General features: G+C 36.6%; 1 protein-coding gene across 1 annotated transcript; it reads right to left on the reverse strand.

Annotated features, from left to right (window-relative positions):
* Nucleotides 1–10,385: 10,385 nt before the first annotated feature.
* LOC136042925 (uncharacterized) lies at nucleotides 10,386–16,875 on the reverse strand (the record flags this gene model as incomplete). The annotated part of the gene is given in 2 exon segments (XM_065727846.1): nucleotides 10,386–13,253; nucleotides 16,750–16,875. Coding segments are annotated over 2 exon segments (1,543 nt in total), but the record flags the coding sequence as incomplete, so codon positions are not given.
* Between the last annotated feature and the right edge of the window lie 420 nt (nucleotides 16,876–17,295).

Below are 17,295 nucleotides of genomic sequence, written 5' to 3' on the forward strand. Positions count from 1 at the left end.
TAGTTTTTTAAGGCTTGTTATTAAAAGGTTCCCCCTTGAAATTATATCTGAAGGGTTACTAGTAATGCTGTCCATATGTACATCTCCAAAGAAATCGACTAGCAGCTGATCGATTCATTCCATATCGTTCTCAGGAATCTGTAAAAAGAATAGCAATATAATTTCCCATGAAATACTTATGATTTCATCCTGAAAAAAAAGAATAGGCATTAGGCTGAAATAGAATATATTATTAATCTGAGGACCAGGGCCCTTAAAGCCCCTCAGAACAATCAGACAGTCCCTTTATCAAGCCGAAAAGAATGTGTTACTTTAGCTATTTCTTTGAAGACCAGGACCTCAACAATAGCATCGAGGGCTGTGTTTAACAGTATGTAAACTGAGTAAGTCACTCAGAACTATCAGACAGGATTCTGCCTCAACAGTCCTTGCTATTTCTCTATTATTAAAATGAAAAGAATGCGTTATTTCAGCTATTTCTTTTAGGACCAGTGGCTCCTCAAACCCCTCAGAACTAAATGACAGGGTTCTCAACAGTCCCATTATTAAGCTGAAAAGATTGTGTTCCTTTAGCTATTTCTTTGGGGGCAAACAGCAGAAGCATCGAACAAAATATTTTCTCAGTGGTCTACTATCTCAGGCTCTTACTCCTTAGGTAAAACGCTGAAACATGTAATAAGCTTTTCGAGAAAATCTATGATTTGTCGAAGAATTTACACTTACGAAAGGGCAGGCAATATTGGTCTTGCCTTGCGTGATGGGTCTCAAAGGGCCGGCAACTTCACAATGCATGTGGGGGGGGGGGAATTCTCGCCACTTTGCATGAGGGCGCAAAAGAGGACGTTTCCAGACTTTGGAGGGAGAGGGTAGAGGTTTCCTCATTGCATGCAGTCGCTTTCTTTGCGGTAGGCACCTCTTGCTCGGGGTTCACCTGAAATGAGGATTAAATTTTAGTTCTCGGAATAGCTTGAACCTTAAAATCTTAGTTTCAATATGTGTTATATTCCCCCTTAAATTTAACCCCTTCTAATTGCCCAAATCCTTCCATATCAATATTAGAAATCTCCCCTCTCTAAAATTTAAGTCTAGAAGGATTTCACGGTCTGAAAGACTGTTTTTCCTAATCTTCAAGGGTAAACAAGAAAGTTATGAAAAAAAACATTGTCCATAAAATAAGTTTTTCAAAGAAAGGTAAAGAACCCAATTAAACCAAAAATGAGAAAATAATTTGGTGACTCATGTTAATAGTAACTGTATGCACCAACAATGGAATATTTGACAGAAACTGTGGCCTGTTTTACATCAATTACTGCATTGTTAATTCCGGGGCCCCTCATATTTGGATTTATGAAGAAAGGGGCCCATGCCTGTAAGTTTCTTTGATATGTCAGTTTGATGAGTTGAGGAAAGAAGCGAGCGTACTGTATATTTAGCAATATATTAATTACCGATATAATATAATTATCGATGTCTGTCTCGAAAAAGTATTTCGATGAGCGTATTGACGACTTGAAGCAATTGATTGAAATTATTCGTAGGGAGAATGCAGCGTTAAAAAAAGAAAACACTGACTTGAAATCTGCACTTGTTGCAGTTAAAGACCAGTGTTTAAGAACCGAATTGTATGCTAAGCGCAAGAATCTTCTTATCCATGGGATACCCAACAAGGAAAATGAAAACATTGAAAAAACTGTTAATGATTTTTTATCAGAAATGTCGATACGGAACTACAGGGATATTGAGTTTACGGCCATCTATAGACTTAGAAGTAAGGCTAAACGTCCCTTCAGACAAAACTCGCGCCCGGCATCGGACCCTATTCTTGTATCTGTTTTCAATCTTCGACATAAGGATAATATTATGGCTAGTGTTGGTAATCTAAGAAATACTGGAAAAAGCGTCAGTATTGACCTTCCATTCGAATTGGCTAAACGTCGGAAAGAGCTTCTGAGTACGGCTTATAATTTAAGAAATTGTAAAGTTCCCTCCGATAAAGTGTTTCACACCAAGGTGGTTCAAAAAGGGACTAGATTATGGCTAGAATCCAAGGTTGATGACGCATGCTACGACCCGTTTACCCTAGTTTCCCCCTCGGCCAATACTGATTTTGATTCTGACGCATGATCATTAGCGACTGCTCGCTTCCACTCTATATATTATATATCAAAAAAATGTGCTGTTCTTTATTGTTGTTTGTCTTATTGTATTTTTCCCTTTTATTTTGCATTCTTTTCCCTCAGTGTTTACACCTTCCTGTGCTATTTAACTTGTCATTTTTTTTTTGTTTCAGATCAAAATAATCAAGTTCGTGTCTTAGCCTTTTTACTTGGGAATGTTAAGCAGTTGACGTCACTGGTGTTCGACTACAGCATGACTCTCGATCACCTGTATCGGTAAGTAATTATGGTTAATTTTGATTCTCCGTTGGGAATTAACGCCAACATAACATTAGAGAGATTAAATGATAATGAAATTAAGAGAGTTAATTTTAATGAAATTATAAATAATCCGGTTGGTAAAGCCCCCAATACGAGTTTTGATGAAAATTTTGTGAATATTATTGATAGCGTGTTTGTGGAGGAGCTGAGATTTTGGGGCTCCGGAGCTCAGTGGGGCGATGTTTTTCCAGTTGTGCATCTTAACATTCAGGGCCTAAATTCTTCATTCGACGATATTCAATTATTATGTAGGGATTCGTGCCCAGCAATTATCGGTCTCTGTGAAACATTTTTGAATGAGAATAATCAGGTACTTTTGGATATCCCCGGTTATATGTCGATTTTTCTTAACCGTAAGATGGGCAAAAAAGGTGGAATCGGATTTTACATCCAAAATAATTTTCAGGCTGTACTAAGACATGATTTATGCACAAATAATGAAAAAATATTTGAGTCACTTTTTATTGAAATCCCAATTAACGCTAGGAAAAGGGTAATAATTGGCGAAGTATATCGTTCTCCAAGCGGATCTGTGACTGAATTTCTTGAAACATTAGATGACGTTCTTAGGAAAGTTCTTGCTGAAAAATATGAAGTTATATTGATGGGTGACTTTAACCTTGACCTTACGAAATCGTCGTCTAGGCAGGCTTCTAATCTCTTGTCTTTACTAATTTCATACGGATTGGCTCCTTGTATAAACATATCGACAAGGATTTCAAACCAGTCAGCAACATTAATTGACAATATTTTTTCATCGCTACACTCCATTAGGAATGAAGTACTGCTTTCTGACATTTCCGACCATTTGCCAGTTTCAGCCCTGTTTCAAGTCCTCCAAAATCCGCAAAGATTAGTCCCCCAGGATAAACAAAGATTTTGCTGCTCACCAGTGGAGCTGGATAGACTGAAAGAAGATCTTGGTACATATAAATGGGACTTTTCTCTACCAGAAAATATTAGTTTAGGCAATTATAATGACATATTTGGCCGGTTTTATGACACTGTTAAGGAAAAATTCACGTCTTATTGTCTAAAAGCTCCTTTAAAAAATCATCGATCAAAAAGATAAACACCTGTAGCTCCATGGTTAACATCTGGAGTTCTAAAATCAATAAAAAGGAAGCAGAACCTTTGGAAGGAGTACAAAAAAAGACCAAATAAGGCCAAGTTAGAAGCATTTAAGTTGTACCGTAATTTTCTGAATCAATTATTCGCAGAGCTAAAACAGTATATTTTACAAAAAGATTTGTTGATTGCGGTAAAAATATAAAAAAGACGTGGGACGTGATTAAGGAAGTTAGTCGGCCGTCCATGAAACCAGAAGGTCTCCCTAAGTCTCTCATTGTAGATGATCAACTTGTAACAGAAAAAGGCCAAATTCGACATGATATGAACAAATTCTTTGCGGAGATAGGGAAAAAAACTGCTAATAGCGTTTCTTATTCCTCTGTGTCACAGTCTTGGAAGCAGTTCTTAGGTCCCTCGTGCTTGAAATCAATGGTTCTTGGGGAGGTTACGGTGCAGGAAATTAGAAATATTGTTCTGTCTTTAAAGAATTCTTCAGCAGGTTTCGACCAAATTTCTGCTAAAGTAATTAAACATATTCTTCCATCGATTATCATCCAAATTTACCACTTGATTAATAGGTCATTTGAACTAGGAGTATTTCCCCAACGTCTTAAACTTCCTCGTGTTATAGCTCTCTTTAAAGGAGGTGACAGAAAGGATCCTGGGAACTATAGACCGATCTCTCTTCTGTCAGTGTTCTCTAAGATATTCGAAAGAGCAATGCTCAAACGTCTGGTGAGATTTCTTGAAGCTAAATTTTTTTTCCATCAGCATCCGTTTGGGTTTCGCGCAAAGTATTCTACAGAACATGCTTGTAATAGACTTCTTCAGTTTATACGACGATCTTTAGATTCTAATCTTATTCCTGCAGCCATTTTTCTTGATGTAAAGAAAGCTTTTGACAGCCTTACACATAAGATTCTCATTGGTAAACTTTGTCATTTTGGTGTCCGTGGGGAAGCATTGTCTTGGTTCTCGTCATACCTAACTGACAGATCTATCGCCACAGAAGTTACAGACGAAAAAGTTCCAATTGAATACGGAGTACCCCAAGGTTCTATTCTTGGGCCAACCCTCTTCCTCATATATGTGAACGATCTCTACCGACTTTTTAACACCCCAATTAACAATGTTTGCTGTGTATTGTGTCACAACTCTTACTCTCAGAATACGTTGGTGTTCACACCTAATAGCCAAGAAGAATTAACAGCATTTGCAGATGACACTACTTTAGGTGCTGCAGCTCCGGATGAATCATCCCTTACTCTAAAGCTTCAAGCAATGACTGAGAAAATACTCTTTTGGTTTGACATAAATCAACTAACTTTAAATGTAAAAAAGTCCTACCTTCTTATTTTTTCTCGTAAAGGTGTGAGCTGCCCCACAATTACTGGGCTTCATACACCAAGAGGCTCCATAAGTCGTCCCCCGGATCGATATGTGCGATTCCTGGGAGTTCTTTCGGATGAAAATTTATCATTTAAGTGGCATATTCAAATAATAAGAGTGAAAATTTCCCGTGGACTTGGGATCATCCGAAAATTAAAGCGTTTATTCCCTTTCCCTATCCTCCGTCTTTTATACTTTTCTCTGATTTACCCTTATATATGTTACTGTTCGTCTGTGTGGATGTCCACATTTCCCTCGGTACTTACTCTTATTCACAATCTTTATGAGAAAGTGGCAAGAATTCTCCAGTCGGCTACACACACTCCTCTTGACCTCCTCAAAATTAAAGATATTTATGTTTTATCTCTATCTTCGTTGGCATATCAATATTTCCAGGGAGATCTCCCATGTTGTTTTTCGGGACTGCTTAAACTAGTAGGGGAAGTAAATTTATATATCGTTCGTAACCGGGAGGATGTGATGATTCCAGCTAGTCCCTCGGTTCGTTCAGACTTCGGCCTGGCTGTGACTGTGGGACGTGCTTGGAACTTGGTTCCCGCTGAGATCCGGCAGTCACGAACACTTGGCTCCTTTAAGAGACAGATGAAAAGTTTCTTATTAAAGGCTTCTTATTAAATGTTTCTTATGGTTTATTTATTATTATTTTTTCCTTTTTTTGGGTTGTTGTTTTGTTGGTGTTGTATCCTCGATTACGCGAGAATTTTAATTTGTATTTTATTATCGGGTGATGTGAGGGTCGCTGTTTCGTGGGGACTGCCGGTGAGTTGGTTTCTTTTCCTTACATATTTGTATCTAGATGTTGTTTAGTATGTTTATGACAGGTTTTCATGATTCTTTATTTATTGTATGCCGTTTCCCAAATAACGGGCCATTGAGCCCTCTGAGATATTGTTTTTGTTATTGTTATTTTATGAAAATAAATAGAACTTGAACTTGATAATAGAAAACATTCTATTCTTCACAGCTATTTTGCACTTGAGCTAGAAAAGTTTTAAATAGCACCGTTTAAATGTCATAAAAGCTAGTTTTCCTTGTTTCATTTTATCCCCTCTCATTAAATTTAAGTTTAATAAGCTGTGCGTAACTTCAAAATGGAGCTTCAAAATCACTGCATACCCTCTTATAGGAGAGGAGGGGGGTTCTTATAGGAGAGGAGGGGGCCTCGGCCAATAATTCCTTATTATACTCAAAAAGACATTTGTTACATTTCCAGCATGGGATTGTCACGAAAAAAGCAATCAATTTAATCAACATCTCTTAGTTTTAACGAAAAAATAATATTGAGTACCTTTGAAAAAATCTTTCCTTTTTAATAATTACTTTCCTGATGGAATTTACCACACAAAGCAGATGTTAAAAACGATCTTTTTTCTGCAATTAGTCCATGCCCCCTTCCCAGAATAAACATTGACTACTTAAATTAGATCTAAACGCATTTTTCATTTGAAAGTAGTAATTATAGCCTACCTCAACCTTCTAAAAAAAAAAAGAAAAGATTTATTGTAATTATAACTCAGTCAATTTGACCAGAAAAACATTTCTAATTGTAAACCACCCGTACTATCCAAATGTTCAATTTACCAGACAAAAGGATGAAGCCTTATCCATTAGTGTAACGCCGGCTGTTCTCTATCATCAAAAGGGTTTAATCCCAATACCCAACGGATCTTAGTTATGTCATGTTTATCCAACTGCTAGAAATGGCTTTGATTAGTGGAAAGGTGGACTGAAATTGAAGACGGGGTAAAAGCGTATATTTTCCGAAAAATGAGGTTATTATGCCACAGATGTAGCTCTTTAATGAGGGAGGGGACGGTGTTTTACTTGTTAATTTCATATAGACAATTACAACAGTTCTTATTTGAGAGTAATCTCGTCGTATTTTTGGTGGGGGGAGGGGGAAACATCCCTTAACATGCATAGAGGCTTACCTGCAAAGAAGCTCAAACTAAATCCATTTTAAAATTTCTTGGTGCACTGTTCATCTGAAAAGTAGGATTGATGAATTTCCTCGCCTGGGACCGGGTTTTATAGTCCCGGAGAACAAAAGAAATTACCCGCTATGGTAAAAGCATTTTCTCGCATGAAGTTGTTTTTGTAGCATAGCGGGAATCCCTTGTTCACCTTGAAAAATCAACAGACGTCTAGACCATATAACGACTCGCCTTTGTTGAAAATCAATACATAACGGGAATTCCTTGTTACTAACAAATAAAATAAAAAGGCCTATGCATAAACCAGAAAAAGCTATGTAAATATAGGACTGAGATCAATTTTTAAGCCGGATAGACTTCCCCACCTGACTGGCGGGTCCTCGGAGGTTTTTCCTACACCCTTAGGTTTTTAAACAAATACATAACATTCAAAGAAAAAAATTTCCTATTACGTAACAAATACCTGCATCTTGAGGAATATCAATAGCACCTGCTGGTTCCTAGGGACCTTGAACGGGTTGTTAGGGTGCGCGGCTGCAAAAACTGGAACCCCTAAACTACTTATACACACTTGGAGGGGGGGAATGAAATTGGCATTAACGCTAACAGCGAAAGAAAAACAAGTTATGGTACCCATACGTACAACATTTGCCCCTTATTTAACCAATAGCTTTTCAAGTAAACTTCCTTGAACATTTTAAAGATATTAGTAGAGCCACTTGAAAGAAACTTTCTAGAATTAGCTTAAATATTTCTGTACATGAAACAGAAAGCGATATAGACCACCTACCAATTTCCTTCATGCTTGGTATTTCTCTGTCGCAAGATAGTTCTACTAGACGTGGGAATCGTATATGGTTTACCAGGCAAAATTGGAATAAGGCTAATTGGGCTCTTTATATTTCTACCCTTACAGCTTTTTTGTCTAGGATAAAAGTTCCTTTTCAGCTACTTCAGGTTGGATCTAAATTTGTAAATGATAAAAATTTTCTGAAACAATATTATTTTTATATTATATCACGCATGAAGGAAGCTGAGAGGATGGCTGTTCCCGAAGAACGTGTTCAATACGCGGAAGCCTGAATGGTCATGGGATCCGGGTCTAAAATCAGTGAAAAATAAATCCATATTTTGGCTACGTATTTGGGTTTCTTGCGAACGACCACGTAGCGGTGTAGTATTTCAGCTTAAACAGAAAACTAAATTAGAGTGTAAAAAGCATTTACGGTCTGCAAAATCTAACATTTGCATATTCCCGTCAAGTAATTTAGATTGGAAAAAAGTGGTAAATTTAGATAAAATCGATGACTCTTCGTCAACAAGTAGCCCAATTAGTATTGCTGCTTGGTGCCAATATTACGACCAGATTTGTAACACTATAGACCATTTTGTTCATGCTAATTTTTTGAGGCTTCTTATTTCTACGCTTCCCATATCACTCCACCAGAACCAGATCCTCCCAGTTAATTTAGTTTCAGTGGAACAAGCTATAGAGAAGCTTAAGTCTAGATCTATTGATTGTGATGGTATAAGTGCCCAACAACTAAATGTTGATTGTCCAGCTCTAGTCCACATTTACAACTTCTGTTTCAAATGTGCTTGTGCACCTCGGTCGTGCCTGAAAGTTTTTTGTGCGGAACAGTTTTTCACTTCGATCCTGAAAAAAGGAAAGATTCCGACTGAGTGCGCATCTTACAAGCCAATAACAGTTTCCTGCAATATAAGCAAAAATTTTGAGTATCTTCTCCTCCCATCAGTTAATTCTTCGGCATATTTTGGTGATAATCAGATTGGGTTTTCAGCTGGGGTAAGTTGCCAGCAGGCCCATCGAATTTTGGCTAATGTTCTTTCTGAGGCTATATTTATGTGCTTTGGATCTCTCCAAAGCCTTTGACACCGTTTCGCATTCCCAAGCTATCTTTTCCCTTTTTAGTCACGGCATTAACATATCGGTAATTTTTCTTCTTAGATGTTGTTATTCAAATTCCTTTTTGCGGATTAAAACGGATATGAGGGTCTCAGAAATTAAAATTTCTGCAAGTCCGGCAATGTGAAGAGAGTCCGGCAAGGTGCTGTCCTCTCCCCCTCTATTTTCAAATTTGAATGTCATCTGACCTTTCCTCTATCCCACTTACTTGCATCCTTAATTCTGTAAATAGTTCTTATCTTGCCTATGCGGTTGATAGTCTTTTGATCAGTAGGACTAAAAAAGGGTTTTCTTTGTCTGTTTCAACAGTAGCATCTAAACTTCATGCGATTGGACTTTCTCTTAATATTTCAAAGTGTGAATATTTTTCACTTAATAGTAATATCACTACTCCTCTAATCTGTGGATCTTTTTCTATCCCGTCGGTTTCTTCATTTCGGTGGCTGGGAATTAATGTTAGTAAAACACTAAAATCCTTACGGACTCTCGCCGTTGCTGATTGCAAGAAGAAAATGCAATTAAGTTACTCTAAAATTGTTGCTAACCGAGGTAGATACAATAGAAAGTCTCTTGCTAAATTATATTCGGTTTTTACAGATCATTCGGTTTTGTTTCTTTCTGGTATTTACCCTATTTTTCATAAAAAAGATATCAGTTCAATCCGTTCTTATTATTTCCGGTTTTTTCCGTTTTCTATTGTATCTGCTTCCATGGTACAGAGATAGGAGCCTCATATCTGTTTACAGTTTCCCGGATATCGGGTCGAAACTCACGGAGCTTGCTGGCAAAATACCCCAGTCTACTTATAAGTATCTGCCCGCCCACAGTGGCCTTACTCGTTTGCTTTAGTTTCTTGTTCTTTCTGTTTTGTATAGTGTTTGTTTTGTTTCTTTTATTGATACTCCGCTTTGATTTTTTGTAGTGGGTCAAAAATTAATTATTATTATTAAATATCAACACCTCGAAATCCTTGGAAGTTCCATTCACCTAGTTATAGCATTTCTTTTAAAGATTAAAAAGAAAGTTCGTCCGGAAAGTAATGGGTTTACCATTGGCGTCTACAAAGGTATTCATTTTGAGTAAGTAATATTTTACTCATTTTGTGAGAAATATTTTTCTCATCCTTATCCTTCAATATTTGTGACAAAAAAGACTATTATGTTTGAAAAGAGCACCAAACGACAATTCAAGCTATTTGTTCATTACCTGGCTATCCCTTTACAACCTTTGCCGTCTTGTACCCTCACACCTCCCCTCCTAGGGTCGTTTGCACACATATTTGAACACTAAAATAAATTGTACTCATGAAACTCGAAGATAGATGAACAAAACAAGATTTGTCTAAATTCACCAACATTCAGAGCCCTTTTAGGAGGGAAGAGAGGGGGGCTAGGTACACGGAAAAAAAGTGCAGGTTGAGAAGTATTGCCAGGAGTGAGTGAAGGGTAACAAATTACAGAAAAAACAGCAAAAGAGGCTCGAGATTTAGGGGAAAGTAAATTTTATATACACCTTTTGTGTTCGGTCGATCTCAAAATCTGAAATTCCCTGCCTTTCGGCCCTCTCTTGGCAAAAATTTTGGTTTTACTGTGCACAGAATAGCAGAAAACGGTACTTTATTGTAACATGATGGAGTTACAAAAAAAAAAACATACTACAGATTGTAATACTCGTTCAAATGAGCCCTCTTCCAATATTCCAATTGCTCAGCAGGATACCTGGCCTGGTTAGACTGGCTTCAATTCCAACAGACTAAACGTTTTCTATAAAAACATCCGTATAAACGCCCACAATATCATGTCAAAATTAATGCAATGAAATTAGTGATTTTTTGTGTTCTTAGCAAGTTTTGCATTAAAATCTCTCTAAGATTCTTTTCTATTAGACGAAAAATAACAAGATTTCAAATAGTATTGTGAGGTGATTGAAATATTGGAGAGAGAATAAAAACAAGAAAAAAAAAATTAGGATATTAACACTTACTATGGTTGTCAAGCAACAGACCCTATATTGTCCGTTACTGATAGTAACAACATAAATTAATAACTAACCCAATTGCGTGAAGGAAACTCATCGGACAAAGCTTCTGGAAATATGGAGGAATACACACTCAAGAAATACTAAGTCTTAATCAAATTGGATTTGATGTTGAAGGTGAAATAATTTGACCTCCCATCAGACACGTACGCAACTGTTTCTTACAGGAGGAATGACCTGAAGGTCCTCGCCCTCTGCGTAGCCTCTAACTAAATATTTTATGAGTCAACTGAAGAATTCGTTTATACCTTGAATACAAATAAATATGTGAAAAAGAAAATAAAGAGGGAAAAACAAGTTAGCTGCAACAAGAGCAGGAAAGGGGGCAAGTATAAGTCGGAATGGTCGATATTTTTACCTAGAGCAACCTTACAGCCCTTTCGACTATAACAATGGTTCCGTAAAGACGAGCAATCAACGAGTAATTTACCATTGTTTCTAAATGTGTTTCTTTGTTTGTACTGGGAAATTATGAAAACCTTTAGATTTTTGAAAGGAGGGGGAGGAGGTAAAAGTATCCATAATATACACCAATTAGAAACTATATTAGCTGAACTCTTCCCATCAAAGTTTACAATAAATTTCTTTACTTTGATGACAAGCATTTTGAAAGTCCATGAAAAGCATCGATTTAATCATGCAATGCTTGCATGTTAATATTATGTACTAGTTATTTCAGCTTCATCTTATTAATCGTACAGCCTAAACATTACTAAGAGGATGTTATCTCAAATATATTATCTGAGTTGATGGAGACAAACATAAATGAAAGAATTTATTACTTGAGGAGGGAAAAGTCCAAGATCCCCCTCCCAAAAAAAAGAAGACGCACACATTATACAACAATTCAGGATTCCAGATGCGGAAAGGGGGATGAAAAACATTAAACCAGAAAAACAAAAAAAAATAAAACAAGAGAAACTGTATTTAGTTTATCGGCAAAATAAAATATTCCTGGATCTTAAAATACTTTCAGTTTACAAAAGTTAAATAACATCAAACAACCTTACAATGAAAGATTAAAATTCACCCACTGAATCTATATTTTCTTGCTGTAAGTTATTTTCTAGGTCATTTAGACACACAACAATACAACATTTATTATTTTCGTGTTTTTGAAGTGTACAACAACTAGAGCCAGGCTCACAGCAGCCTTTTTCTGTGCAGCTTTTCGGAGGAGTAATGAAATCACTATGCCCAGTACATCCAGAATCGAGTGTATCACAATCATTGTTGCACAGTCCAAGGATACCAGGTTTTGTGCATGAGTCTGCACAACAAGTAGTCTGGATACCATCTGAGCACATGCCATTTAATTCTTCGTGGTCACTTAAATGATTAGAAGGCAGCACTGGACTAGAAAGCATAGTAACATCAAGGTTCATAACTTCACAAGCTTGGTCTCGGTATGATTTTTTTGAAAGGTCTAGAGGCGCTTCTTCTTCGCCAAGGGAACAAAGGCTAATTTCTCTTGGGTTTGTTTGGGTTCCCGAGTGGGCTGGAGTTGGGACTGTCAAATCCCAGGGATCATTCACCTGGTTTGTCATTGGACTTCTTAAAAAGCTCAAATCGAAGTCAGACAAATCAGTAGGATCTTCATATTGAGTAGAGCAATCTTTCACAGCCACAGATGCATCTACCCCAACAGAAACTACCCGGAAATACGATGGATTAGTTTCAATCGGAGATATCTTATTAAAACCTTCTGATCCTTGTTCCATCTCGAGTCTCAGTGAAATCGAAGATACATCAACATCAGCGTTCCAAGAACCAGTAGGATAAGTTGAGCCAAAAATCTGGCATTCTTCATTGCTCACACTACCCATGCCATCAGTACAGAAATTGTTAGAGCAGCAGCTTTGTTTATCACCAGAATTTAGCAGCGTCCTGGCAGGATCTTCAACACGGTGAATATCAGCATTAGAACTTGGATTTGCATCATTATTTCGAGAGGCAGTAGTTTCAGAATAACTGTTGTTATTTGAGGCTTCTTTCGCACTACTGCAACAGCTTGACTTTTTAGGAATCGAGACTTGTACCTCGGAGGTATCTGACTCCATAATGCAGTTACAGAGGCTGTTAGGCTTAGTTGGATCACATAGACAAGGATCGCACCTACAGATATCGGTATGCGCCGCTATAGATGCCAATACATTGTCATTTGGCTTGATTTGTTCCATCGCCAGACGCAGAGTCTCATTATTCATCATATCTGATACTGTATTTATGCCTAGCTGATTTAAAAAAGTTATTAGGTCTTCATCTCTGCTCAGATTTAAATGTTGGGAGGCCATATGTTTTCTAAGCGCTTCTGCACGCCGATACTTGGCAGTACAACCCTGAACCTGACAAACATGAGGACGATCATCTATATGCTTGCGCTCGTGTTCTCGTAAATGATGAGCAACTTTGAATGCCATTCCACATTCTTTGCATCTGCAAAAAAAAAAGAATCTAAATTACCTTTTACTATGCCACACAAACATAACCACTAAAGAAAACAAAAAAGCAATTACACATCTTTAATATAATTGACTTCTTCTTTAAACTAGCAGTGTTGTGATTATATTTTATTTATTTTCTTCCTGCTTAGCATAGTCATACTATTAAGTCCACATTTGGATATCCTTTGAAATTTTATGTTGTTTTCAGTTGTTTGTCGTTTATACTGCAAAGACAAAAGGGTTGCCCTTGCGCAGAGTTGGAATAATTTTAGATAACAGATGCGATGATACTTTATTGAAATGACTGTCACAAGCTGAAACCAGCCAAATTTCCATTTAGGCGCGAATTAAATTAAGTTCAAAACATGAATCACAAAAATAAAATGAGTAAAAATCCTTGCAATGGCGTCAACTCATGAAAATTTATGGGAGGGGCGAAATTCATTTTTTAAAATCTAGAAGCGAGGACAAATTTGGCCGTTTTTAAAATTTACCCAGTGAAAATACCCATCCCCTTCAAAAAGGACATTTCTCAAAATCTAGGGGAGGGTACAAATCAAGGGGAGCTCACAAGCTCACAATAATAATATTAATGAATTTTAGTATAACAGCTTAAGCACAAATTGAAAACTATTGAAGAATCTTGACTAAACTTCTGGTGCAAACGATTATAGCGCAGCATAAAAACATAATTGCGTACGCTACCAAATTCATTTACCTGACTCATTCGTTTTAGAACCTTCATCTAATTATCAGTTAAAATGATGAATCTATAACCAAAGACAAATTGCAAATTAACACCCCTCTCCCTATTATACCTACCCAGAGGAATCAATTTCAGTGCTGAAAACCGTAAAGCCTAAGTGGCTTTTACACTACGTACGTAAGTGGTTAAGTTATGTTGTTTTAAGTATAACTTTTCACACTTAAACAAGTTCTTTCACACTAAGCTGATATAAGGCCATCAAAATCCTCAAGGCCATCAAAAGCAAGATTATCTGAAATTTATAAACGTGGAATGGAGATGGATACTCAAGCTCTGATCAATCGTCAAATGCTATCTAGAAAAAGTGTATCAGTTTATTTTTCAAAATTTATTTAATTTTGTTGCAGAAATCCGTTTTGTTGCAGCTAGGTTGAAATTTTCCATAAAGTAACATAAACTTATGTGATTTAAAATTCTAGATAAATCTCCGATCTACTCAGCACTGCCTATATTAAGGACAAAATTTGTTCCATAAGATTACAATAATATAGCATAAAGTCTTAAGTTACGCCAGCATGAAAGTTTTTCCGGCGTAGTGCGAAAAAGCTATTACTTAGTTTGGCGTCAAGACCTCTGAATGCCATGCTCCACGATTTTCCATTTCTCTTTATGTCCAAAATTATATTTTGCCAGCACCTTTCTAAGAGCCACAGGATTAAGCTTCAAAACGTTTAATCTTCATAAGGTAAGCAGGATTAAGCTTCAAAAGGTTTCGGAGTAAGATAATATATAAAATGTACTTGGCATAAACCATACGATTGAAACCATACGTTTCAATCCCAAGGGCAGAGATAGAATGAGATAGAGATAGATAGAGACGAGAATGAGATAGAAGAGATAGCCCAACAAAGTTCTAGATTAGGAAAGACCAAGGGGTCACCTTTTCTCAGAAATCATGTACATGAGGTGGCACGTGCCAAGCGTGGAGGAACTGTGCCAAGCGTTTCGGGAATGTACCAAGCGCGGCGGAGCTTTGTGGCACACGTGACATTCCGAGATGTACACCAGGTGGCGGGAAGCAAGCGTCTTCTCGGGAGAGAAATTATAAAAAAAAACGACCCTGTCCATTTTGAGCAACAACACGATACGCCTTTCATGCTAAATATATAATTAGCATTTATAACTTTATAATAAAAGATAGTTTTGTAATCTTTTACATTCCTCTTTTTTACAATAACATGCTTTGAGTTTCCCTCCTACTAGTACTGCCGCTCCTTACTAATTCGTTGCTGTACTATTTTGTTTTTAATTTTTTTTTTGTTCAGTAACAATTCTTCTTTTGATAATACCTTCCATTTAATTCAATTTTTACTTTCGAGAAGGGCATCTTCAACGATTTTACTAATAATCTAAAAAGGGTTTAGACAGAGAGAAAAGAAGGAGAGAAAGAGAAACAAAGAGAGAGAGAGAGAGAGAGAGAGAGAGAATGAGAGAGAGAGGGAGGGATTATTTTTACTAAATAATTCTTAAAAGTAGGGCAACAAAATTTCTCTGTGATGTTTTTTTTTAGGATTATTTTACCTTAGAACAGCTTAATGGAGTTACAGCATCGATTTGCTTAAGCTACTTTGAACAAATTGACTGGATTGTATTTTTTCCAATTTATTTAGTTTAAATTTTTATGTCATAATTACAGAACTTGGACGATAAGGGCTAATTCATCAGTTAGTCATAATAATTTTCAAATTAATCTACTCATTTCTCCTCTTACCTCCTATGGTAAAGAGCGAAGAGGTAAGGGCTAATTTATCCGTTAGTCACAGTAATTTTAAAATTAATCTATTGCTTTTCCCTTTTCGCTTTCTCCTTCACCTCTCCTCCTTTTCTGGACTGCCAAAAAATAATTGCAAAATATATTCACGTCAAATTACGGTGCTTCAAATTGATACTGAATTCAATGATTTGTTACTTCAATACAGAAAAAAACATAATGAAAATAGCAGGCTTTTTAGGAAAAAGCTTGGGTCAACATACAGAGTCGATATGAATATAAAGAACAAAAAACTTACATTCCTATCTAATAGCAACCGCCAAATGTAGCTACAAATGATTTTTGTTTTATTTTCAAAACTGTATAAGGGGAAGAATTTCGGGTCGAAAAACTATCTGGGATGGAATGGGTGTTTTCCAGTCCGGATGGAAAACACACCTTGTGTTTTCCATCCCGGGTGTTAGGAGTCTGGCACGGTTTATTCAAGTGGGTATGACCCACAGGGAGGATTTTCTATGATGGTTATGTTTCAGTTGGTATTCTTTTTCTTTTAATTGCATTTGTAGGTTGATCTTTCTTTTTTAGTTGCTCTGTTTAAAAGTTTAGCCGATTTTTTTTAACTGTTTTCGTAGGTTGTTTTCTTTTTTGCCTTTTGTTTTTTGTGGCCCTGGCCCCTCAGGGCATTTCATGGCAAACATACACATATATACAAATACGTTATAGTTGGCCCCAGCACCTTTTTGACAGAGTGAGGGACTATTTTACTCGTGTGTCTCAATTTGCCATGAGAAAGAACCTGTTTGACATACCTCAAGCTACAGAGACTTACAAGCTTAGTTTTTTGTAAGTAGCAATCAACAAATAGTTTCCTTTCATATCTCTGAAAAAAAATCCATAATCATTTTGTAAGGGTATCTCTGCACGACGAAATCACAGATACCAATGACGGAATATATTCCCCAGCCAATTATTTTTTTGCTATCATTTGGTATCGTTGTTTACGCCACTTACTTGAATGGTTTTTCGCCTGAGTGAACCCGTTCATGCTTCTTTAAGTCTGACCTGTTACTGAACAGTTTGGTACAGTAGCTACAACGCAATGCAAGGCCATTATGTAACCTCTTATGCTGCTTCAACCTGAAAATAATTACGAATACCATTTCATTGACAATATGGTATGGTTTACACTTTTTGTTAGGTTTTTCTTAATTATTTATTTTTGGGAGGGGGGGGGGGCAGATTAAAAAAACCAACAAACTAGCAGGCAAACTATGTGAAAAATACAGAAAGTACAACAGAAATTGCGAAATTTTTTTAATGATGATCTGATTCCCCACTCCGATTTGTACGTATTTGATGTACAGTATGTTTGTTACCTAATAATTTAATTTTGTAATTCCTCAAATTCTATTTTACTCATTTAAGTTATTTTATGCTTTATCTCAACATAAAACACGTGTTAAAAAACAGAAAAAAACTAAAAAAACGGAAATAAATTTTAACAGGCGTATCAAGCATACAGAGTCATTCCAAGAACTAATTTGATCAATGACTACT

Source organism: Artemia franciscana, chromosome 2, assembly GCF_032884065.1.
Source record: "Artemia franciscana chromosome 2, ASM3288406v1, whole genome shotgun sequence".
NCBI lineage: Eukaryota > Metazoa > Arthropoda > Branchiopoda > Anostraca > Artemiidae > Artemia > Artemia franciscana.